This window comes from Neofelis nebulosa, chromosome X, assembly GCF_028018385.1.
Source record: "Neofelis nebulosa isolate mNeoNeb1 chromosome X, mNeoNeb1.pri, whole genome shotgun sequence".
NCBI lineage: Eukaryota > Metazoa > Chordata > Mammalia > Carnivora > Felidae > Neofelis > Neofelis nebulosa.
Genome location: NC_080800.1, coordinates 15,917,288 through 15,939,971, shown reverse-complemented (window position 1 = coordinate 15,939,971; position 22,684 = coordinate 15,917,288). Strand labels below are relative to the sequence as shown.

Below are 22,684 nucleotides of genomic sequence, written 5' to 3'. Positions count from 1 at the left end.
ATAACCCGCATCCGATCCATCAGGAGACTCCATCAGCTCTGCCTCCTGTGAATGTTGAGCACCCACCACGACTCATCACCTCATCGCCTCCGTGGCGCCCCTGCTCTCTCATCATCACCCAGGGGCCTCCTAATAGGGCTTTCTGCTTCTCCCCTTCCCCTACAGTCTAGTCTCAACAGTGAAGTGAGGGTGATCCTTTGAAATCCCAAGTCTGATGGTGCCACTCCTCTGCTTGCACCCCTGGAGAGGCTCCCCAGAGAACCAAAGTGAAAGGCCTCCCCAGGGCCCCCAGGCTGAAGTGACTCGACTCTGTTACCACTTGGACTTTCTCCCTCGCCTTCTCCCCTCACTCCCTCTGTCCCGGCCCTTTGCTTTTCCTTAAGCATACCAAACACTTTCCCCCTTGGGGACCTTTACCGCAGTGGTTTCTCGTGGCTAGACACCCTGTATCCACCTGCTCACTTGCCTGCATGCCTCTTCCCCGGCTGCTTTGCTCGGACTTCACCTTTTCAATGAGCCGTGCCCTGGCCCACTCGTCCCGAGACCCGTCCCCTTAGCTCACCCTGCTTACTTGTGCTGCATTTTTTTGTTTTTCACAGCATGCAGCCCTTTCTAAGATGGGATTTATTTTTTATTATGTTCATTATTTACTTTGTTCACCCATATATGCTATGTGTTTAGAACACCGTGTGGCACCTGGTAGGTTAGGTGTGTTCAGTAAGTAATAGGTGCATGAATAATATTAAAACTGTATTAACGTGGCACTCTGGAGATTACAGACCTCTATAATATGACGGAACTGGGTGGGATTAGGTAATAGGTATATAGTTGAAAGTATGGTGGTCTTTTGGTTCACTGCGGTTTTGTGAAGCAGAGATTTATTGTATTGGCCTTGGTGACATGACATGTTAACATCATCAGAGTAATATATATATATGTGTGTGCATGTGTATGCATCTTGATTCATGATTTGTTTGCAGAAGGAAACCATGTGCTGGCAGCAGTCTTAACCTGCTTCTCATTGCGGAGCCCCTGGGGAAAACATAAACTTCCCAGCTTGCTTTACTGGCTGTGGACATTTTTTTACAGCATCTAAAAGGACTCAAAACTATCTCCACCCACTGTTGTTGGCACTATGGATAGCTGCATAGATTTATGGATCCATTATTTTATTGCACAACCCGGCATGAGGGCTGGTGAGTGCAGTAATGTTTTACTAGTGCGCAGCCTGGTTCTCGTCACTTTTGAGATGGTTTTGTGTCCAAGATTTATATTTGAGGAAGGAAGTTTCCTTGGAGAATTGAGCTCACTATTTTGATTTTGCAGAAGCACAGACTGAATCCCATGTGACAGCATTTGTTAGGTGAGATCCAAGCGGGTCTTCCACATGGGCTGGGGCAGTTGGCTTTCTTAGATGGCTGGTTTGATAAGTTGGATGAAGGAAAAAAGGAATTTTGTAATTTTTAACAACTGCAAGTATATTATATTGTCCCTTCGGGTTGTGAAGTTTGGAGATCCACTTTTCTCAGTTGCTAGAAAATTTTGTGCTTATTTTAGCTATGCTCTAATCCATATCAGCCTAACCAGAGTGACCAAAGGCTGATAATTATACAGCAGGAGAGGTATTACGTAACATTCCCCACCCCAACAATAGGGAAATAGTACTCTCGCTTCTCAATTGATTGAGCTATAAGGAAGGACCCCGTTTCTGAGTCCTTTCAATACTACCGGTTGGATATGCCTGTGAATGATTTGTTTAATGCACCATTTAACTGAAGTATTTACAGATGAAGTTACTTAATGTCTGAGATTTTGCTTCCAGCAATTTGGAAGATGGAAGCGTGGGTAGGGCACAAAGGAAACGAGACTGGTCATGAGTTGATAACTGTTGAAACTAGGTGGTGAATACATGGTGGGTCAGTAGCCTATAGTCTATTTTTATATATGTTGTAAATTTCCCTTGATAGAAAGTTAAAGAAAAAAAGAAGAACCTTGGGAAAAATATGTAACATTTAAACTAAGCTCAGAGGTAAGTATGTGTTGTATTAAAATAATGGAAAATATGGTGTGGCCAAAGATGAACCAAGTTAAATATCAGAAGGTTAGAAGAGCATGGTACCATTGTCCTAGCCGATTGACCCTGACAAAATCACTTAACCTCAACTGGGCCATATGTAAAATGGAAATACTCTGTACACCTATCCTACCTCTTACGCCTTTACAAAATGTTATATAACAGAAAATACTTTGAAATTATAAACGTAACTCGTTTCAACAGTATTTATTGAGTACTCACTATATGTTCAGCACTGGGGTAACAGGACCAGGTCACTGCCCTCGCGGAGCTGCAGAAAAATAAACAAGCAATAACAATACAGGTGTGGAGAATGCCACAGGTTGAGAGCAAGGTGCATGGCCGGAAGTGGTGAGTTGTGAGGGAGGCTGGAGAGTGAGTGTTCATGTACAAGCGTACCTCCTTCATACAGGAAATAATGTTTAGACTTCCTATAGGACGTGATGTCTATAGGCTTACAGGAAGTGATGTTTAGGCTGAGAACCATGGTGTCCCGTTGACATTCATGAAGCCAAAGAGTATAGAGTTGTTAAGGTGAGAAAAACAACATGTATTAATGCCTGAAAGGGAAATTGAGATAGCACAGAACACATGTTGAGGCTTCAGCAGGAAGTGGGGAGAGATGAAAATAAAAAGGAACAGGGCCCAGGTCAGGAAGGGCCTGGTGGCTTGTTAAGTAGTTTAGACGTGATCTTAAAGGCAATGAGGAGCATTAATAGGGAGCTATTTTCAGCAGGAGAGTGACATGATTGGGTAGGTGATTTAGAGAAAGTATTCCAATTTGCAATGGGAGGAGTGGATTACAGAAGATAGGGTAACTAAAATTCAGAAAAGAGGTTAACAGAAACTTATTTTGACTCTCTCAATAACCCCCCGCCCCCATCTAGGTTCTAAACCAGTTAATGAATAAGATGAGTCCGTGGATGGAGAATCAACATAATATTTTTGCTCCTTTTTCAGTATGGGTATCCCTTTCATCCAGCAGTGTTTATTGAAAAGATTGTCCTTTCTGCACTGCACAGCCGTTATCACCTTTGTCATAATTGAAGTGTCTGTGTATGTTTGAGTTCATCTCTGAACTCTGTGTTCTGTTGGTCTATATTTGTCCCTGCACTCATTCTATACTACTTCAATTACTGTGGTTGTAGAGTCATTCTTGATATCTGGCAGTATAAGTTCTCAATCTTTGTTCATCTTCTTCGAGGTTTCCTGGACTATTCTTGGCCCCTTGTATTTTCATATAAATTTTAGAGTTAGCTTGTCATCACCCCACCACCACTACCACCAAAAACAAAACAAAACAAAACAAAACAAAACAAAACAAAACAAAACACCAAAAAAACAAAATCCCTTTCGGAACTTTGATTAAGATTGCATTGACTCTATATATACTTTTGGGGGAGAATTGATACCTTCCCAATCCATGAATATGGTATATTTCTCTATTGATATAGATCTTATTTCTTTTTGTGAAAATTCCTCAAAGCTGTACACTTAAGATTTGTGCACCTTTCTCTACCTATGTTATATAGCAGTGTTGTTATTGATGAAGGCAAAGTTGAAGGACATAGATGAAGGTGAGAGCCAAATGGGCCTGCCAGCTGATCCCCAGAATTAGACAGACCCACCCACCCAGTATCAGCAACACTGAACTAAAGCCAGACCCATGTGAGATAGAAGGGCCTGCCCCTTGGGGAAGAGCAGAGGCCAACTTCAAAGAGGAGGAAAGAGAAGAGTTGAGCTGAATGCGCCCAATTAATTTTTCTGAAATTTACCTATCAGAGAAGTCATTTCATTCTCCCCTGAGAGAGTGAATAAGGGAGCAGGGAGTTCTAGGAGTGTCCAGTTGTGTCCATCAAGTGTCCATTTGGGCTCCATTTTACATGACAGGAAACATCAAGATAAGGGAAATAGTTTTTCTAACAGCTTTGAAGTGTTGTCATGGATGCTTTGGGGAAATACTTTGAAGGTAGAATGAAGAAATTTGATAGTATGTGGAGGATAAAGGAAAGGGAAGACTTGAAAACGATGTCTTGGGCAACTGGCTTAAGCAGCCAGGTGGACGGTAGTATCATTCCCTGGCTAGAGCCCACTAGAGAAGAAAGATATTTGGGGAGGAGAGAGGATTTTTGAGGTACTTGTGGGACCATCAGGTGGAGGCATCCAGCTGTTGGATAAATAAGTGGTGATCACGAGAGAACTGTAGATGTAGGTTTGGAAGTCATCAGCCTGGATATTGGGTTGGAAAACTGTCAGCAAGAAGGTATCCCAGACAGACCCTTATTCTCATGAATATGACTGGTACCTTCTATCCTCCACCTGTGGACCCAAGAGGGAATTTCCTCATCAGGCTGCTTCCTTGTGACCCCAGCCTGGCCCCAGTCTTTTTCTAAACTCCTTCCCTTTTCATGAGTCATTCAGGTGATCACATCTGCCCAAACACTTAAGGAATGGCAGGTATTACACATAGGTGGGTAAATTACCGATATTCAAGGGAGTCCCCAGGACCTAACCTGATATGCCTTTATGTAGAATAATCTTGGCTTTTTGGTGCCAGCTCATTCCATGTCCAGGCTCTTTACATTGGTTGTTTACTGGATTCCCTACAAAGAAATTCTCCAAGAAGCTCCTCTTCCATGGTCTGTCTTAGCTGATGGCCATTCGTGACTTCTGATATCTCTCTCTTGCAATGATCCTGTGTTCTTTCTACATTTGCTACTGTATCCCACAACCCAACATTGTGTTTGTGACAGTCTCTTTTCAGCTCTAATCATCTTGGATCTCATTTGTCACCCAAATTCATGCCTTTATGATATCAACATTGTAACTTTCACTTGTAACAGAGTGAGAATTAAAATTGTATATAAATGAGCTACTAATCATTTTTTTTAATCAGCCAAATCGCAGTAAGAGAAATTTTACTCTTTTTGTACATAGGCAGTCTTTTTATCCATTTAGCAAAAATTCATCAAGCTGTATGCTTAAGTAAAATTAAAACATGTAAACATCTAAAGTGATGATCTTAGTTCCTTAAAAATGAGAGATTTATGTCTCTAATCATTTGAAGACTAGAACTAAGCTCTGGGGATCTCCAGAAGCTAACGATACCTTCTTTGATTAATGAAACACAACTGGGTTTCAAACCCTTGTTGTGATTACCTGAGACTTAAAGTATTGGATGGCTCTCATTTTTGCTGAAAGATAAGATTATGTGACGTCTCTTGAGTGGTTGGAAAATCCATGATTTTTAATGAGTAGATGGCATTAAGGTGCCCACTATTTGCCTGGGTGAATGGTCTGGGATTTTCAGACTTCGTTTTATGTATTATCTTTCCCCAGTGTGTCTCTGTTAGATTTCCTTATTTAGGAGAAGTAAGGGTGGGGGGGTGTTGGTAGGGAAAGGGAACCAGAAACAGTATTACCGGATTACTCGTTGACATGTTTGGTGTTGTTTACTGTTTCATATGTGCTTGACATACACTTTCTAAAACATGCAGCATAGTAGTATTTTCTAAGAAATGTTCAATTACAGCCAGATCATCACCAAGAATCACATTCCCAGAAGGCATTAAATTTGTGTTTTTAGGCATACAGTGGTTATTAAGCATGCAGGCGGGATTTTCTGGGTTCACATCCCAACTCTGACTCTTCCTGGGACAGATTACTTAAGCACTCACTGCTTTAGATTCCTCATCTGTAAAATGAGAATACCAACAGGACGTGCTCCATATGGTTGTCGTGAGGATTAAGTAACACAAAAAATGGGTAGAAAAAGTGCCTGGCATTTAATCATCACTTGATTAACGTTCGTAGTTATTATTGCTGCCCTTCTGGTTATTAGAACAGAAGGGATGCCTGTTAATAGCAGTGCAGCTTCCAGGATCATTTCTTTAAGTTTTTACTATGGAAAATTTCAAACTCAGACAAGTAGAATTGAATTTCACTATATCTGGATAGCTGTTTGTTTGACATCACCAAACCTTAAATATTAGCCATTAGAAAGTAAGTACGGAAGGAAGGAAGGAAGGAAGGAAGGAAGGAAGGAAGGAAGGAAGGAAGGAAAGAAGGAAGGAAGGAAGGAAGGAAGGAAGGAAGGAAGGAAGGAAGGAAGGAAGGAAGGAAGGAAGGCGGGGCCATGATTTTGGACCTTGCCTGTGTTAGTCACCAACATATTTATGATTCCTTGAAAATCATTGTTAAACTATACTTGGCCCTCAGTAAATATTTGTGGACTGGATACATGAATATAATGGTTTGTCCTGACCCAGTTGAAATTATGAAGGAAGACTCATTCTGCTTGTGGTCTGGCTACAGGCTCATTCTTTCATTTGTTTATTAATTGGCTCATTCATTCACTTACTGAAGCTTTATTGAATGCCTTTTATGGATCAGCAGTGGCAGCTCTAGAAATTGCTAGGTAAATGAGCTCAGGAGTGGCAATCCATTTGTAAAGGAATCGGCTAGGAGGCACGTCTGGATTCCGTATTAGCATGATACATGCAGATTTTTTTACTGGCAGGATATTCATTTGGGTTGAGGTGGATCTGGTGTAGTTAATTGGAATGGAGTTAACACCTCCTCCGCTGCATCACGCCTTGCATCAACTGCCACGTACAGGCCTCTCATTCAGTGCTTTGGAGTACGTGTACGTGGGAAAAAGTAGATATGGACAAAAGTCCTTATGATGCAAGGGAAGAGGACTAGCAAAGGTATGTCCAAAGCATCAGAGAGAACAGGGGAAGGAGCTGCTACTTCTGCTGGAGGTTCAGAAGGAAGGGATGGGGTACCGGAGAGATCTTTTTAAGCAAAGTGGTATTTTAGCAAAGTATTAAAAGATAAATGGGGTTTCACGGTCCTGGCACCGTGTGCATGGACAAGGAGAGAGCATGGTTATGCAGAAGGGCTGGATTTGGCTGGAATACAGGGTATGTGGTAGTGGCGGTGGAGGAGGACGTAGGGGGTTGGAGGGGACGTGGGCTCTTCCCCTCGGGTTCTGCCAGCGGCTCCACGCGCGCTGTACTTCTTCTGGGTGAGCTGGCCGGTCGGTGGGGGAGTTCCGTTGGGGCGTGGCGTGATCAGAGTGGCACTTGAGAGATAACTGGGGAGGTGCCGAGCAGTGCGGACTGGAGATGGGGAGGAGGTAGCTGGGAGAGGTGCCAGCCCCGGGGCTCGGCGGTTGATGACTAATTGGCCAGGCACCAGGAGCTTCTAGTAGCTCTTGGAAAGGGGCAGATGGGCCCACCTCATGCACACTCTTAGAGTTAGGCCGCTGTAGCCTGGGTTGGCAGCAGAACTGACCGAAGAGCCAAGTTTCCTTTTCAAAGAAAACTCTTTTGTGTATTGTGGAAAGCGAAAGGCCAGGACTCAGCATTCAGCTATTTCTGTTAAGAGATAGGCTAAGGATACAGAGATAATAATAAGTGAAGCCTGGGAGGCATTGTTGAAGACATTTATGTACAGATATTCACGAGTATAATCATGTATCTCTATAAATCACAGATACACATTTATTTAGGTATACATAGTCATGCAGGAAGCTCATCTTCCTAATTCGTTTTTAATAAAGTTTAACTTATAGAATAGTTTTAGATTTATCGAAAAGTTGTAACGATAATAGAGAGAGCTCCCACCTACCCCACACCCAGATTCCTCTCTTGTTGACATCTCACATTAATATGGTACGTTTGTCACAATTAGTGAACCAATATTGATACATGACTATTAACTGAGGTCCATCCTTTTTTCAGATTTCCTTAGGTTTTACCTGATGTCCTTTCTCTGTTCCAGGGTCCCACCCAGGACACCCCATTACATTACATCTCCTTAGGCTCATCTTGGCTCTGACAGGTGCTCAGGCTTGCCATGTTTTTGATAATGGTGGCAATTTTGAGAAGTTTTGCAGAATGTCCTTAAATTAGGGGCGCCTGGGTGGCTCAGTCGGTTAGGCGTCTGACTTCGGCTCAGGTCACGATCTCCCGGTCTGTGAGCTCAAGCCTCACATGGAGCTCTGTGCTGACAGCTCAGACCCTGGATCCTGTTGTGGATTCTTTCTCCCTCTCTCTCTGTTACTCCCCCGCCCGTGCTTTCTCTCTCTCTCTCTCTCTCTCTCTCAAAAATAAATAAACATTAGCCAAAAAAAGAGTGTCTTTAAATTAGCAATTGTCTGATTTTTTTCTCACGCTTAGACCCAAGCGGTGGATTTGGGGGAGGAAGACCACGGTGGTGAAGTGCCATTCTCATCACGTCGTATCAAGGGCACATCCTATCGGCATGACTTCGCACTGTTGGTGTTGACTTTGGTCACCTGACTGGGGTCCTGTTGATGAGGTTTCTTCACTGTAAAGTTGTTCTGTTTTTTCCCCCCTTTCCTAGATTCGCCTCTTTAGAAACAAGTCACTATGCACCCACACACTTGAGAAGTGGGGGGTTCCGCTCACCTCCTTTAGGGACAAGTATCGTCATAAATTATTGGGAATTCTTCTGTGCAGGCAATGTGTCCATTCTCTCCATCCTAATTAGGTTTGGGTAAGGTGATTTCTTATCTGCCCTCTGAATTCCAAATGTTAATTCTGTACTGCCTGCACCCCCCGCCGTTTGCAGCCTACCGACATGTCCCATATTTGTGTTTTGTGTGTGTATGTGTGGTGTATAAACAGACCTGTGTCTTATTTACCCAAGCAGATTGCACATTTCTTGAGCCCTGAGATGGCGTCTCATTCAGAGCCCCCTACGCTGCAGGCGGTTACTAGATAGTGAATAAGTGGTTTTTCAATGAGGGCAAGTAAACAATTTAAGAATGAACCGCAATTAAGAAGCGAAACGGGCCGTCAGAGTCTAAGTATATGGGGACTGCAGTAAGGTCAGGATGCTGTTGACTCGGCACCTGACCTGTGAAGTTGTCCTGGATTTGTGATAGTGGCTAATAGGGTGCTTTTTTTACCAGCTAAAAAAGTACCGGGTACTTTTTTAAGCACTCCACATCTATTCCTTATTTAATCTTCCAGACGACCCTATGGATCGGAGCTTTTATCCCCATTTTGTAGATAAGGAAACTGAGGTGAATGGAGGTTAAATGAGTTGCTCAAAATCATATAACTGGGAAGTAGCCCAGCTGGGATTTTGATCTCAGACACTCTGGCTCGGGAGCTTTGAACTCTTAACCAGTGGGCTCCAAATCCATTGCAAGTGGTGATTCAAGTGGTATCTCATTTGGGGAGAAAACAAGATGGCTATTGAAACATTTTATTACCATCTGCGACTGTACTGCCGATTGGCACGGCAGGCAATGGTTTTGCTGGCATTTTCCTAGGGTGAATGTTTCTATAAAGCCACGGCTGTTTTTTCGTCTTCATTTTTTTTTCTTTTTTTAAATGACTCATTTTTGTGTATCACCACTAATTTTTATTTCTTTAAAACACAGGTATTTTTACAATGGGCATTTCATATACAAACCATCTTCTGGACCTCTGTCACTCCCCAGCAGATTATCTGTTGAAAGATAGTGGGCTTTTTATTTTCTCTCTGTCGTTTTAAACAGAAGTGGCCGCCGGGTCCTGCCAAATAAACACTCTTTCAGTGTGTTCCTTGTCTGAATGGTCACACCTGTGGGTCCCCGGGAGACAGCTACATTCCTGCAGCAACGCAGGCGAGGGAGGAGGACTTCTCGCAAAGCCACCCAAGCCATGAATCGGCCCTGGCTTCCTGAACCGTAAACAAATGCGAGCTTTGTTCTCTCCATTGCTCATTTGGTCCCAAGTATGACTCAGGGGTAGGCTGGGTCCTTCAGGCTCTGTGCCTTTGGCTGTTGGAAGGAAGTGGGAGTGCTCCAGGGTAGTTCTGGGACCTTTTCAAACTGAAGAAAGGAGGCTGACTGCATGATGGGAGAAGAGGTATTTCTTTCTTTGCTTTTAGAGATGTAATAAGGCCCCTTAATCTTGCATCTTGTCTGCGCTGTTTTCTAACAAGACTTATAATGGGTTTGCCCTGGTGGGTTACAGTGAAGTGTATGCCGGCGAGGATCCCCCTCAGAGGGGAGGCTGTGGATATGCTAAGGCAGAACGTATAACGTGCAGGAGTCTTTTCTAAAGCCAAATGTTGCACTGGAACTATTTAGCTGTTTTAGTCCCCCCGCCCCCGCCCCCCCCCCCCCCCGGCCCCAGCCCTTTGGTCAATTCGGCCATTAATTTTTACAGATGTTTTCGGTTTCTCTGTGTCTTGGGTTTTCATGTGCGCACGATGCAGAGAGTAATTTACATGGGCAGTTTGCACAAGCAGTAACTGTTACGCCATGTCACCGAGATGTTTAGCAATTACAGATGTTTGTGCAGTAAACAAATCCAGCTTGCTCTTCAGGTTAACTTAGGAGAGAAGAGTATGTCCACGCAGAGTGAGCTAGCTGCGAGCCATTTCACTCTTGGGTGGCATGGACATCAGGAGTTTTCCTGGTGAATGGAGAAGCTGTGAGTAGTGACTTCTGGGTCCTGGTGAACTGTTTCATAGAGAGAGAGAGAGAGAGAGAGGTAAAGATATTTGGCTACTTTCGTAGTACTGATTATTTATGTTCATTTGCTCATATGCACAGTAAAATAAAGACACTAAATTAATCTGACTTCCTAAAAGTTTGCTTAGTGATAGGTGGTCTTGTGTCTTGCTGTGAGTTGTTCATACTTGTCTACCTAAAAGCAGAAGTCTGTCATTTTCCAAACGCAAAATACAATTCCCTAAATAAACCACAGGATAAGTAAGGCTTACAATGCGTCATATGTCTTCCATATTACTGTCTCTTGTTGAAAAACATTTTAAAGGGGAGAGTTGATGATATCCATAAAATATGTATGTCTCTTTATGTCTTTTTCTGTTGGCTTTAACTTACAATATTTTCAAAACTGCACAAAAAGTTTGTGACAAAAGAAAACACATTGTTTTAACATTACTGTAAGAGTAGGAAAACTTCTTGAAAAGTTTGTTAATGGCGTCTGTTGCTTGTCTAGAAGGACATGAACGCAGGCCGCGGTTGGCTAAAATAAAAAATATATTCATCTGCAACGGATTGAGAGAATTTGCTTGCTGAAAGTTATCTTAAATTTGCTGATTATTTTATTATTATCGCCACATACCATTGTTGGGAGTTCTGAAAAGTAGACCTCAGAATTAGATATTTATATGGAAAATTCAGCTGCTGACTCTTCTGGGAAATGAGTGAAAGTAGGTTGATTGTAAGATGTGAAATATGGGAAAGGCTCAGCATTGGCCCTGGCTCCCTCAGGAGCCTCTCTGGCTCCCTCAGGCTAGGGCCTGGAGATGGCACAGGTAGCCCCTGGTACCCTTAAAGGTTTTGTGACTTCTAAATTACTCATTGCATTATTGAGTCTTCCCTGAACCCCTTGCTTGTTTGCTTCTCAAAATGGAAATAGCCCTGTTACTCTCTTATCTTACAGGAGTTCTTTGCGATAATTATTATAATAAAAACTTGGGGCACCCGTGTGGCTCAGTCAGTTAAACGTCCAACTCTTGATTTCAGCTCAGGTCCTGATCTCACAGTTTGTGAGATCGAGCCCCGCATCAGGTCTGCACCGATAGCGCAGAGCCCGCTTGGGATTCTCTCTCTCTCTCCCTCCTTCTCTCTCTGCCCCTCCCCAACTCATGCTCTCTCTCTCAAATAAACGTTCAAATTTTTCACAGTTAAAGAATATGAATAAATAGAAATTGCCCTTAATCCTGTTATCCAGGAACAATCATTTTATTTGGAACCTTCCAGGCTTTTATCCGAACAGAAATGTGCATGTAGTATCTATATGTCACTCTTCTTCAGCCACTAATGAGGTCATAAATGTCACCTGCTTTTAGAACTTAACATGTTACAGGCCCCGTTTTCTTTCAGACCTGTCCATGGTCACCCATTGTAGAGATGTGCCAGCATTTATTGAACCAGTCCTCACATAATAACTAGTTGCATTGCTTCTACATTGTTAACATTAGAAACAGCATCCTTACCTATGCATGGTGGTACCTTCCCTGGTTGTTTTTTTAGGCTGAATTTTTAAGAGAGGAATTTCCAGGGTAAAGGCTGATTTAATTCTGTTCGGTTTTATTCATAATGAAAATAACTCAAGTACATGGTAAAAAATTCCAACAGAACAAAAGCTAAGACCTTTCTCAGTTTCACGCACTCAGCTTTACTTCCCAGTGGAAATCCCCACGAAGGCTCTCTATGTACTTCTATAGAAATATGGAAGTTTTTAAATTATGGTAACATACACATAATACCATTGTATTCATCATGAAGTGTACATTCAGTGGCATTAAATACATTCACATCACTGTACAGTCATCATCTCCGTCCACCTCCAGAACTTTTTCATTTTCCCAAAATGAAACGCGGTCCCTCTAACTTCTCGTTTTCCCCCTTCTTCTAGCAACTACCATTCTACTTTCTGTCTCTATAAATTTGACTAGGCTGGGTACCTCTTATAAGTGAAGTCATACAATATTCCTCCTTTTGTGTCTGGCTTATTTTACCTAGCATAATATCTTCAAGGTTCATCTATGTTGTTATAGGTGCCAGAATTTCCTTCCTTCTTTAAAATTTAAAGAGTTTTTTATTTTAGAGAGAGTGAGAGCATTCACGAGTGGGGGAGAGGGACAGAGGGAGAGAGACAGAGAGAGACAGAGAATCTCAAGAAGGATCCATGGTCAGCATGGAGCCTGATGCGGGGCTCAATTCCACCACCCTGGAATCAATGACCTTAGCAGAAATGAAGAGTCGGATGCTCAACCAACCGAGCCACCGAGGCGCCCCAGAATTTTCTTCCTTTCTAAGGCTAACCCATATTCCATTTTATGGCTCTATCACAGTTTGTGTATCCATTCCTTCACTGATAGGCATTTAGGTACTTTCCTTCCACCTTTTGGCTGCAGTGAATAATACTAAAATGAGCGTTGGCCTACTGATACCCGTTTGAGGCCTTGCTCTCAGTTCTTTTGGGTATATTCCCAGAAGGGGAATTACTGGATCATATGTAATTCTATCTTTAATTTTTTGTGAAACTGCCATACTGTTCTGCACAGCAGCTGAGCCATTTTGCGTTCCCACCAGCCATGCACGCGGGTTCCGTTTTCTCCACATCCTCCCCCCTTGGCATTTTCTGTTTGTTTGCTGGCTTGCTTCTTTTGTAATAGCCATCCTCACGGGTGCGAAGTGGTATCTCATCGCTGTTAGAGTTGGTGTTTAATGTGTGTTCGTGTTGCCTACCGCTAAGGGGAAAGGGTACTATTCTTATCTTAGAACGATGAGTTGAGGGAGAAGTCTTCTGTCTGAGTCTAGGATGAACTAGCAGATGAGTTACTCAGTTCCAAGAGATTGCCGATGGCTTGAGGGAAGGACTGGGTCTCCCTGTTCACTCAGACCCTGAAGAAAAGATGAGCAGGTGGCCCGGGTGGTGGCTTGCCCTCAGGGGTTTCATGGTGATCAGGACTGCCGCCTCTCTCACTCCGCCCGAAGGTTTATGGAGAGTGGATTCAAAATAGTTTTTCTGAGAAAAGGTGAATCTCTTTTTTTGTGCGATTGGTAATTGTAAATGTTAGTACCTAATTTATCCTACGTAGCAGGGAAAGCCAGTTTTATGATTGATTTTTCCTCTCCTCACCTTCTGCGCCAGAATTCCTTGGAGATAGGAAATGAAAGTCCTGCCTTTTGCGCATTTGCTGAAGCTTTCATTTGATTCAGTTGACATTCTTCAGTGGGGTGGGCTGCAGTATCTACTAGTTTTTCTTTGTGGCTCTCTTTTGTTCTTTACTTACATCAATTACTATTTCATAATATCTGTAATCCTGAAGTTTGCAGATGCTTTTCGTTCCCGAAAGCTGAGGTTTTAAATTTTTCTGTGTGGCCCTTAAAAGATCACGCACATGTACTTTTTCTCGCTGATATTCTCCTTACCTATAAAATGATAGTCTAGACGACTGAATTTCAGTGGGACAGGTTACATTTAATGCTCTATAAAAACAATTTTTTTAAAGCTTCTGCACAGCAAAGGAAACAACCAACAAAACTAAAAGGCAACCAACGGAATGGGAAAAGATATTTGCAAATGACACATCGGACAAAGGGCTAGTATCCAAAATCTATAAAGAGCTCATCAAACTCCACACCCGAAAAACAAATAACCCAGTGAAGAAATGGGCAGAAAACATGAATAGACACTTCTCTAAAGAAGACATCCGGGGGCGCCTGGGTGGCGCAGTCGGTTAAGCGTCCGACTTCAGCCAGGTCACGATCTCGCAGTCCGTGAGTTCGAGCCCCGCGTCGGGCTCTGGGCTGATGGCTCGGAGCCTGGAGCCTGTTTCCGATTCTGTGTCTCCCTCTCTCTCTGCCCCTCCCCCGTTCATGCTCTGTCTCTCTCTGTCCCAAAAATAAATAAAAAACGTTGAAAAAAAAAAATTAAAAAAAAAAAAAAAAAAAAAAAAAAAGAAGACATCCGGATGGCCAACAGGCACATGAAAAGATGTTCAACGTCGCTCCTCATCAGGGAAATACAAATCAAAACCACACTCAGATACCACCTCACGCCAGTCAGAGTGGCCAAAATGAAGAAATCAGGAGACTATAGATGCTGGAGAGGATGTGGAGAGACGGGAACCCTCTTGCACTGTTGGTGGGAATGCAAATTGGTGCAGCCGCTCTGGAAAGCAGTGTGGAGGTTCCTCAGAAAATTAAAAATAGACCTACCCTATGACCCAGCAATAGCACTGCTAGGAATTGATCCAAGGGATACAGGAGTACCGATGCATAGGGGCACTTGTACCCCAATGTTTATAGCAGCACTCTCAACAATCGCCAAATTATGGAAAGAGCCTAAATGTCCATCAACTGATGAATGGATAAAGAAATTGTGGTTTATATACACAATGGAATACTACGTGGCAATGAGAAAAAATGAAATATGGCGTTTTGTAGCAGCGTGGATGGAACTGGAGAGTGTGATGCTAAGTGAAATAAGCCATACAGAGAAAGACAGATACCATATGGTTTCACTCTTATGTGGATCCTGAGAAACGTAACAGAAACCCATGGGGGAGGGGAAGGGAAAAAAAAAAAAAAAAGAGGTTAAAGTGGGAGAGAGCCAAAGCATAAGAGACTGTTAAAAACTGAGAACAAACTGAGGGTTGATGGGGGGTGGGAGGGAGGGCAGGGTGGGTGATGGGTATTGAGGAGGGCACCTTTTGGGATGAGCACTGGGTGTTGTATGGAAACCAATTTGACAGTAAATTTCATATATTAAAAAAAAAAAAATAAATAAATAAATAAAAAAAAGAGTGACTTCACCAAAATCATGATATTAAATTACAAAGTAAAATTGGAAAAAAAAAAAAACAATTTTTTTAATGTTTATTTTTGAGAGAGAGAAGAGGCACAGAGTTCGAGGGGCAGAGGGGCAGAGAGAGAGGGAGACACAGAATCCGAGGCAGCCTCCAGGCTCTGAGCTGTCAGCACAAAGCCCGACGTGGGGCCCGAACTCCCGAATTGCGAGATCATGACCTGAGCCGACGTCAGATGCTTAACCGACCGAGCCACCCAGGCACCCCAAAACTGGCAATTTTAAAACAAGCTGCTCAGCTTAGTTTGCACAGTGGTGTGTCTTTTCTTACATTTAAAGAATTTAGATCACAGAGATCGTTCGGTCAGCTACCTGTTTTGTACTTTTCTGTGGCATCAGAGGCCATGTAAAAAGGACAAAATGACAGCCTTCTTCTCAATGCAAACTTTTAATGGTGGAGTCCAGATCCGATTTATGTATACCCATAAGTGCTCTAGAAGCAAATGGAAGCATAAACACAGGAACCCAACTTACCCATAAATGCTCTAGAAGCAAATGGAAGCATAAACACAGGAACCCTACTTACACCTCTGATAGAGATTTCTCTCTTTCTAAACCTGGGCTATAAAATGTATAGTATGCCAGGATCGCCTTAAAAGTCACTTCTTCATCCAAAGGCCATCGTTAAGCCGTTTCAAGAATGACCTGTGACTCGGGAGTCTCGCCTCAATTACACTGATGCTTGAACTTTTAGGAATAGAATTGGCAACAACTAAAGGCGGATCTTTGGGGTCTCTGTCCTTTCCAAGCTGTATTTCTGTTTTGCTCATTTAAGTTGAGGAAGTTAGGAGTGGTAAAGATGAATTTACTGCCTCGTTTTCTTTTTTCTTCTTTCACTTGCTAAGCATTTTCACCCACCAGTGATTTTAATATGTTTTGCTCCATTTGTTTTGGTAGCATCTGTTCAGTCTGTTCTTTTTATTTTGACTTCTTAGTTGGGCCTCTCATTTTCTCTACTAGAAGCAGCTTTTCCGAAAGTTCTTGGGTACCTTTTCTAGACTCTTAGGGAAGTGGTTAAGGGCGCATGCGTGCCTCGGTTGTTAAGCATCTGACTCTTGAGTTTGGCTCAGGTCATGATCTCAGAGTTCTTGAGTGTGAGCCCCGTGTCAGTCTCTGTGCTGACAGCACGGAGCCTGCTTGGGATTCTCTCTCTCCCTCTCTCCCTCTCTGCCCGTCCCCACTAGTGCTCGCTCGCTCGCTCGCTCTCAAAAACCAATGCATAAACTTAAAAGAAAGTGGATAAGAGAAGTGATGACGTAAAGTATCAAGACTTTAGATCCTGAAGTAGTCCCAAATCGCCCTCCTGGTACAGTGTTATCATTGTCTAGCTGCTGCGTCGAGAGAGCCGCACACATTGTGTGTCCCTTTGTGTCTAATTTCAGATAGAGTTCTTTTGCTTCAAACCCCAGGACCCTTTCCACATTCAGGCGTTGTTAGAAACAGAGACAGTAGGTTGCTCATAATTTAAAATTTTTGTAAATGTTTTTTAAAATTTATTTTTGAAGGAGAGAGAGAGACAGGGTATGAGCGGGGAAGGAGCAGAGAGAGAGAGAGACACAGAATTCGAAGCAGGCTCTAGGCTCTGAGCTGTCAGCGCGGAGCCCGACGCAGGGCTCGAACTCACGCGCCGTGAGATCATGACCTGAGCCGAAGTCGGACGCTCAACCGACTGAGCTACCCAGGCGCCCCTTGCTCATAATTTAGAATCCAATTTTTTCCAGTGATGGGAATACAGGTGTTGTTTTTTGGTTTGGAAGAGGCTGAAATGTTATGAAGCTGGTAACCCTGTGCCCACGCATGTAAGGAATCTGCCTAAGTAATGCGTGTGACACTGTCTCTGCAACATAGAGGTGGGAAGAATGTAATGGACGGGCAACCTTACTGTGCTTTCCAGTAAGGCTTATAGGATCTCTAACATTTTGGTGTAATTTTTGTATTCACTGCCCAGGAGTTCACACAACGCCAGTTTTTTCCAACTAGAGCCTTTAGTCATAGACCACTAGGCAGGAGAGGAGAAAAGCGTCCAAATAAGAGTTGAAAAGAGGTCTTGAAAAAATTAGCGAGGCCAAAAGAGATACATCTGGGTTAGGGGTGGGACCATTGTTTCCAAGTGCTAAGAAATGGTTTTATGGGGCCACAGAGCAGTATGCTTGTGTGTAGCCCAACCCTGACTTGAGTTCAGAAAGTCTGTATGAAATGAAGATTCTAATGTGGGTTGATTGTGTTGTCATGAAACTCAATGACTAGAGAGAAGCCAGGGTATCCAGAGAAGCAGTGACTGAAGGCAGTGAATGGAGATGGTCAAGAAATTAGAAATCAGGTGCTGTGGAGAAACAGTGGTCATCGTCGCAAAGAGAGAAGGCTAAACAGTTTGGGAGGAAGTGAAGAATTAGGTGAGATTCGATGGTTGCTTGTTCTCTGGTCCCCTGATGGCTAAAAAAAGGGGAGCTCCCTCTAACTCGAGGCACGGTGAGCAGGTTAGGAATAAGGGAGAAGTAGCCAATACTGAGGCCTGATCAACTCTTCCTTGTCCTCTGGTGAGGCGGACGTGGAAATCTTTCACTGAAAGTCCCTGTAGAATTAGATAGATAACCATCTGAAACCCATCTGTCTGAAATAAATTAAGGGTAATAACTCAGGAGTGGGGAAGAGGTTAGAAACTCCAGAAGCCCGATTCCTGCTCTCTGTCCTCCTTTGTCACCATCTTCCATGAATCGTATTGTTTTCCCTGTGTGGAGCCTGTGGCGAGACTTTGTGGAAGGCAACAAGAGGAACTTCTGCTCTCGGGAACTCAAAAGTGGAAAGCACTGAACAGAACATTCTCCATTGTGGTAGAAAAGGACAAGGAATTTCTCAAGACCAGAAAATGCATCAATTGGGATATTTTACTGTGCACAGTGTCTCCCCCCACTCCTTTAAAAAAAAAAAACAAAAAGTACCTTTTTAAAAATAACCTAGAACTGTAAAAAGTGCCATTTAAGAAAGCACGTGACTAAAATAGGTGATGTCATGTTTTGTTTTGTTTTTTCAAATGAAGGTTTTCTTCCCCTCTATTTTGTGTGTTTTGGTGTCTTTGTGTGTGTTACAGAGAAAGGAGAAGAGAATGGGGAAACATTTTAGTACAGGAAAATGAGAACATGCAAAATGAGTAATGAAAGACATACCATTTGTTCATTTGGTGAGGATCTAATTTGCCTAAAACTCATCATGCCTCAGAGAGAGAATTTCCAGCCTTAAGAGAACTCCTTTTGCACCTGAGATTCGCTACTAAAGAGACTTGTAACTTTGAGTGAATGAATGAATATGTGTGGTAGCTGAGCATAGGCTTAATTGAACTTTTTCTCCAGCAGACCAGGAATCATTCTACCAAAAGATTCCTCTTAAAAGTGCATTGATCAATCCGTCCACACCCTAAACTCGAATCGTTTAAAAAAAAAAAAGTCAAGCGTGATTTTTGAAAGGCAGCTAAATCAAAGTATGTTCACATTAAGTGGAGACGGTTGTCAAATAGCTGAGAAATGAAAACAGCTGTGAAATCGATGTCTTTCTTTTTTTTTTTAGGATTGTGATACACTTAAGTAAATTGTTCTAAAAGCTCAGGGGAAAATGAAACCTCAAAATTTGGGGGGTCTGGTTTTCCTCACATTTGTTTTTTCTCCCATTTGAGAAACTGTTTGTAATCATTACTTCGGTTTGTGTTTAAAAAGAGTTTTTCCTTGTGAAGAACTGGAGAACCACTAGAAAACAGAACAATAAAGCTATGGAGACCCCACGCAAATACATCACACCTTTAAATCAGTACTTCTTCAAATGCTGGAAATTGAGGAATCCAGAAGTATCCTCTGTGACCATATGTGAAAACGTTACAAAGTAAACTCAACTTTTTTTTCAGCTACTGTCACGCGTATGAATAGGAATTCACGGGTTTAATTAGAAGAGCGGGGAAATATGTTTTTTAGCTTTGAAAACACGTGATAAAATGCCTCAATACTTTACTTGGGAACAACATTAATTGGAAATGACTCTATCATCTACTTAGTCCCTGAGTTTAAGAGCTGATGAATAACTATAAGTAAAGGGTGGTAATAAATGGCAGGCAATGCTCTAAATGGGTGGCGTCTTGTGAATTACCGCCGTGACTCATTTTACATCTGATGTTCTTAACATCCTTCCTAATGACTTCGAGAAGGAAATAGAATGACCCTCTAATAAAAGCTGCCTGTGATTTCTAGTTAGGAGGTGTTGCAAATCAAATCAGGCCTCATGGAAAGAAATCAGTAACGTGGAGAGGCAGGCCATCCTTTCTAGTTATGTTAGTGTATGTTATTTTCTTAAAACTTTATTTTTTGCATTATAAAAGTAATAACCGGTTTGTAGAAACACTGGAAAGTAGAGTAATAGAAAACAAAGTAAAAAGCACTCTCATTTAATCGCTCTGGGGCAAACACTGTTGACTTTTTTGTTTTGTTTTGTTTTTGGTATTTACTTTCAGCCATTCTTGCCATACATTTTTAACCGGTTGAGATCATACCACACACATAATTTTCTTCACACACATACTTGTGCATCTTTTCCACTTAGCCTTATATAAAATTTCCCATGTCATTACAAACTTAGTGAAACATTACAAACTTGGTGAAACATCTCTCTAAAAAAGGCTGTGGAGTGTTTAGTTGTAAGGCTCTAGGTACCTCGAGGATGTGGGAGAACTGGAATTTGGTGGTTGCATTGACTCCTGTCAACATTATGTGTGAATCCATATTATATTATATTATATTATATTATATTATATTATAGCTGAAAACGTAGCAGCTTCTTGAAAACATACAAAAAAAACCAACGTAGGAAAGCAGTGTTGGCTTGTGGGCTGGGTCGTGGTGGGCACTCCACAAAGGTTTGTGGAATTTGATACACTACCTGTTGGATCTGAACAGAATTCCACTTGTCTTCTCCTTGCGGATACTGAATGAAGCCTTTAAGAAAGCAGCCTTTGGCAGGAGGCCTGTCCACTTCCAGGTAGAGGACTGTGACTTCAGCTTTGCACGTCTAAGGGTCTGTCGGTAATTTCTACTGGTGGCTGTAGAAATTTGTACCACATGAGTTTATGGTCTCATTTGGCCCATGTTTCTTAACTGCCTCGGGAGGGGTATCTGTTTGGCCTAACGATTTAGGATTTCTTCATCTCTTATTGAATGGATGCCAAGCTTTGTAAAAGATGGCTCGGAGTGATTTTCTATGATGGTGTGTTTGCTCCTAAGGCTCAAAATTCTCAATAAAAGGCTTTCTGTTCTCTGACAACAGGCCATTTTTCCCAGACACACGCCTTGTTTTTCCATCGTTAACAGTAGATAACAGTTTGGATGCAGCCAGAAGCAGTTGGCACGGGCCTGTATTTGAGGGGCTTCTGGAACAGTCTTCCGGCCACTCACTGCAGGGCGCCACCTTAACTGAAGCTTTATTGACCTGAAAGCTCTGTGGGTTGTCGGCTCTGGCCTTAGTTGTTTCTCTGAGTTTCTTTGTGTTGTCTGCTTTTCCTCCCAGGCGGTGACTCTATGGTGATTGCTATTGCTTTTCTTCCTTGCTCATTTTTCAGAATTATCACTTTGCTCCAAGCTCGTCTCTGCTGCGTGACCGTCTTGTAAAAGTCGCTTCATGCTCTCCATTCCCCAAGCAAAGGAATGGGGCAGTTTAACCTGCCGTTTTGAAAAGCTGCCATAATCAAAACAGTCAGTCTTTGTAACTAGATTCATAAAGAAGCATTATAGTGATTGATTTTTTTATTCAGTAAAATTCAACAACGGCAGTAATGGCTAAGTACTTCATATGCATTTTTTCCTTGTAATCCTAGAAAATCTATAAGGTACGTGTTATCATCTCCATTTCAGACAAGGAGACAGAGGTATAGAGACGTGAAGTGACCTGCCCAAGATCGCATAGTCTTTGCTCTTAGAGAGGAACCCTACTTAATACTAATTCGCTCCTCTTGCCAGATGCTATCATGAAAGCGGGGAGGGGGGGGGCAGCTTTACTTGTTCCGTTCTTCTATCACCAGCACCTAGAAAACACATTGTACATAGAACTTTCTCCATAGATCTAAATATTTTTGATGAATGTTGAATTTATTGTCGACTGGAGGAAACTCTGAGTGTTTAGTGTCTCCAATGAATACAGAGATTAGCAGGACACAGTTCTCGGCCCCCCCCCCCTTACGTTCTAGTCAGTTAAACAGACACAGACATAAGTAGCCATAAATACAAAGCAGAGAGTGTAGTCAGTGCTGTTCACGAGACTCCAAGCAACCACAGTAGGACGGTGGAGAGGGTGAGAAAAGTTCCAGTGGTTGACATGTAGGATGTTTTCATGGACAGCACAGATTTTGTGTTCACTCCTCATTGACGAGTGAGCATGTTGTAGTCATTAATACCTAGAATGCCCTGAGATTAATTTGATCTCTCTTTGAGGATCTCCGTTGTTGAAGCGCCTCAGGGTGCCCTTTCTAAGAATTTCACTCTCTGTCTAGAAGATATAACCAGTGTGTACCTGACCTCTGGGTATATTTAGGAAGTTCCTGTTTTGAAAAAGTATGTGATGTGAAGTTGTTCTTTGCAGTGAAAGAAAATGTAAAGTGAGTGTGATTGAGTCTTAAAGTTTTGATGCAGTTTTCTCTTGCCTTCTTCTATAAAATCGGGGAGACCGGATGATTTTTTTTTAAAAAAGGAGTAAGTGTTGTTCTTTGGGAGTCTGGAGCAAGCAATGAAAGTGAAGAATGAGTCCTGCAGCATTAAAGTCAGAGCTGTATAGCAGGAGCCAGATTGAGAGATCGTCTCGATGGAAGGAGTGTTCCCCGTAAGACTGAAATGAGCTTCTGGACAAAGATGAGTTTGTTCTCCAGCTCACCTTGTTTGATGCTGTCTGCGCCCCTGATTATTTTATGGTTAAATATTAAGTATCAGGATAGGATACCAGAGGGTCATGAGCAGTTTCTTGCCTTTCTAGTTAACATTCATACTTAGAGAGAGGCTTGTAGGGAAAGAGAGGTATACTCTTAGCCTTTTAAGAAGTTGTGATAAAATATACCTAATATAAAATTTACCATTTTAATAATTTGTGAGTGCACACTTCCGTGACAGTAAGTCCATTTACGTTGTTGTGCAGCCGTCACCACTGTCTCCAGAAATCATTTCACCCTGCAGAACTGAAACTCTGTCCCCCATAAACACTAACTCCGCATTCC

General features: G+C 42.4%; 1 protein-coding gene across 10 annotated transcripts in view; it reads left to right on the top strand.

The window, feature by feature from the left end:
* The window catches only part of SH3KBP1 (SH3 domain containing kinase binding protein 1), a 334,814-nt gene that overhangs the window by 199,849 nt on the left and 112,281 nt on the right, over nt 1–22,684 (top strand). Inside the window, exon 1 of one of the 10 annotated variants that reach the window (XM_058714797.1) lies at nt 9,826–9,963. The exons of the other annotated variants lie outside the window; for them this stretch is intronic. Coding sequence (XP_058570780.1) covers nt 9,949–9,963 — 15 coding nt within the window. The 5' untranslated portion in view covers nt 9,826–9,948. Of the gene's footprint in view, nt 1–9,825; nt 9,964–22,684 lie in introns of those variants that run through there. 10 annotated transcript variants of the gene reach the window in all.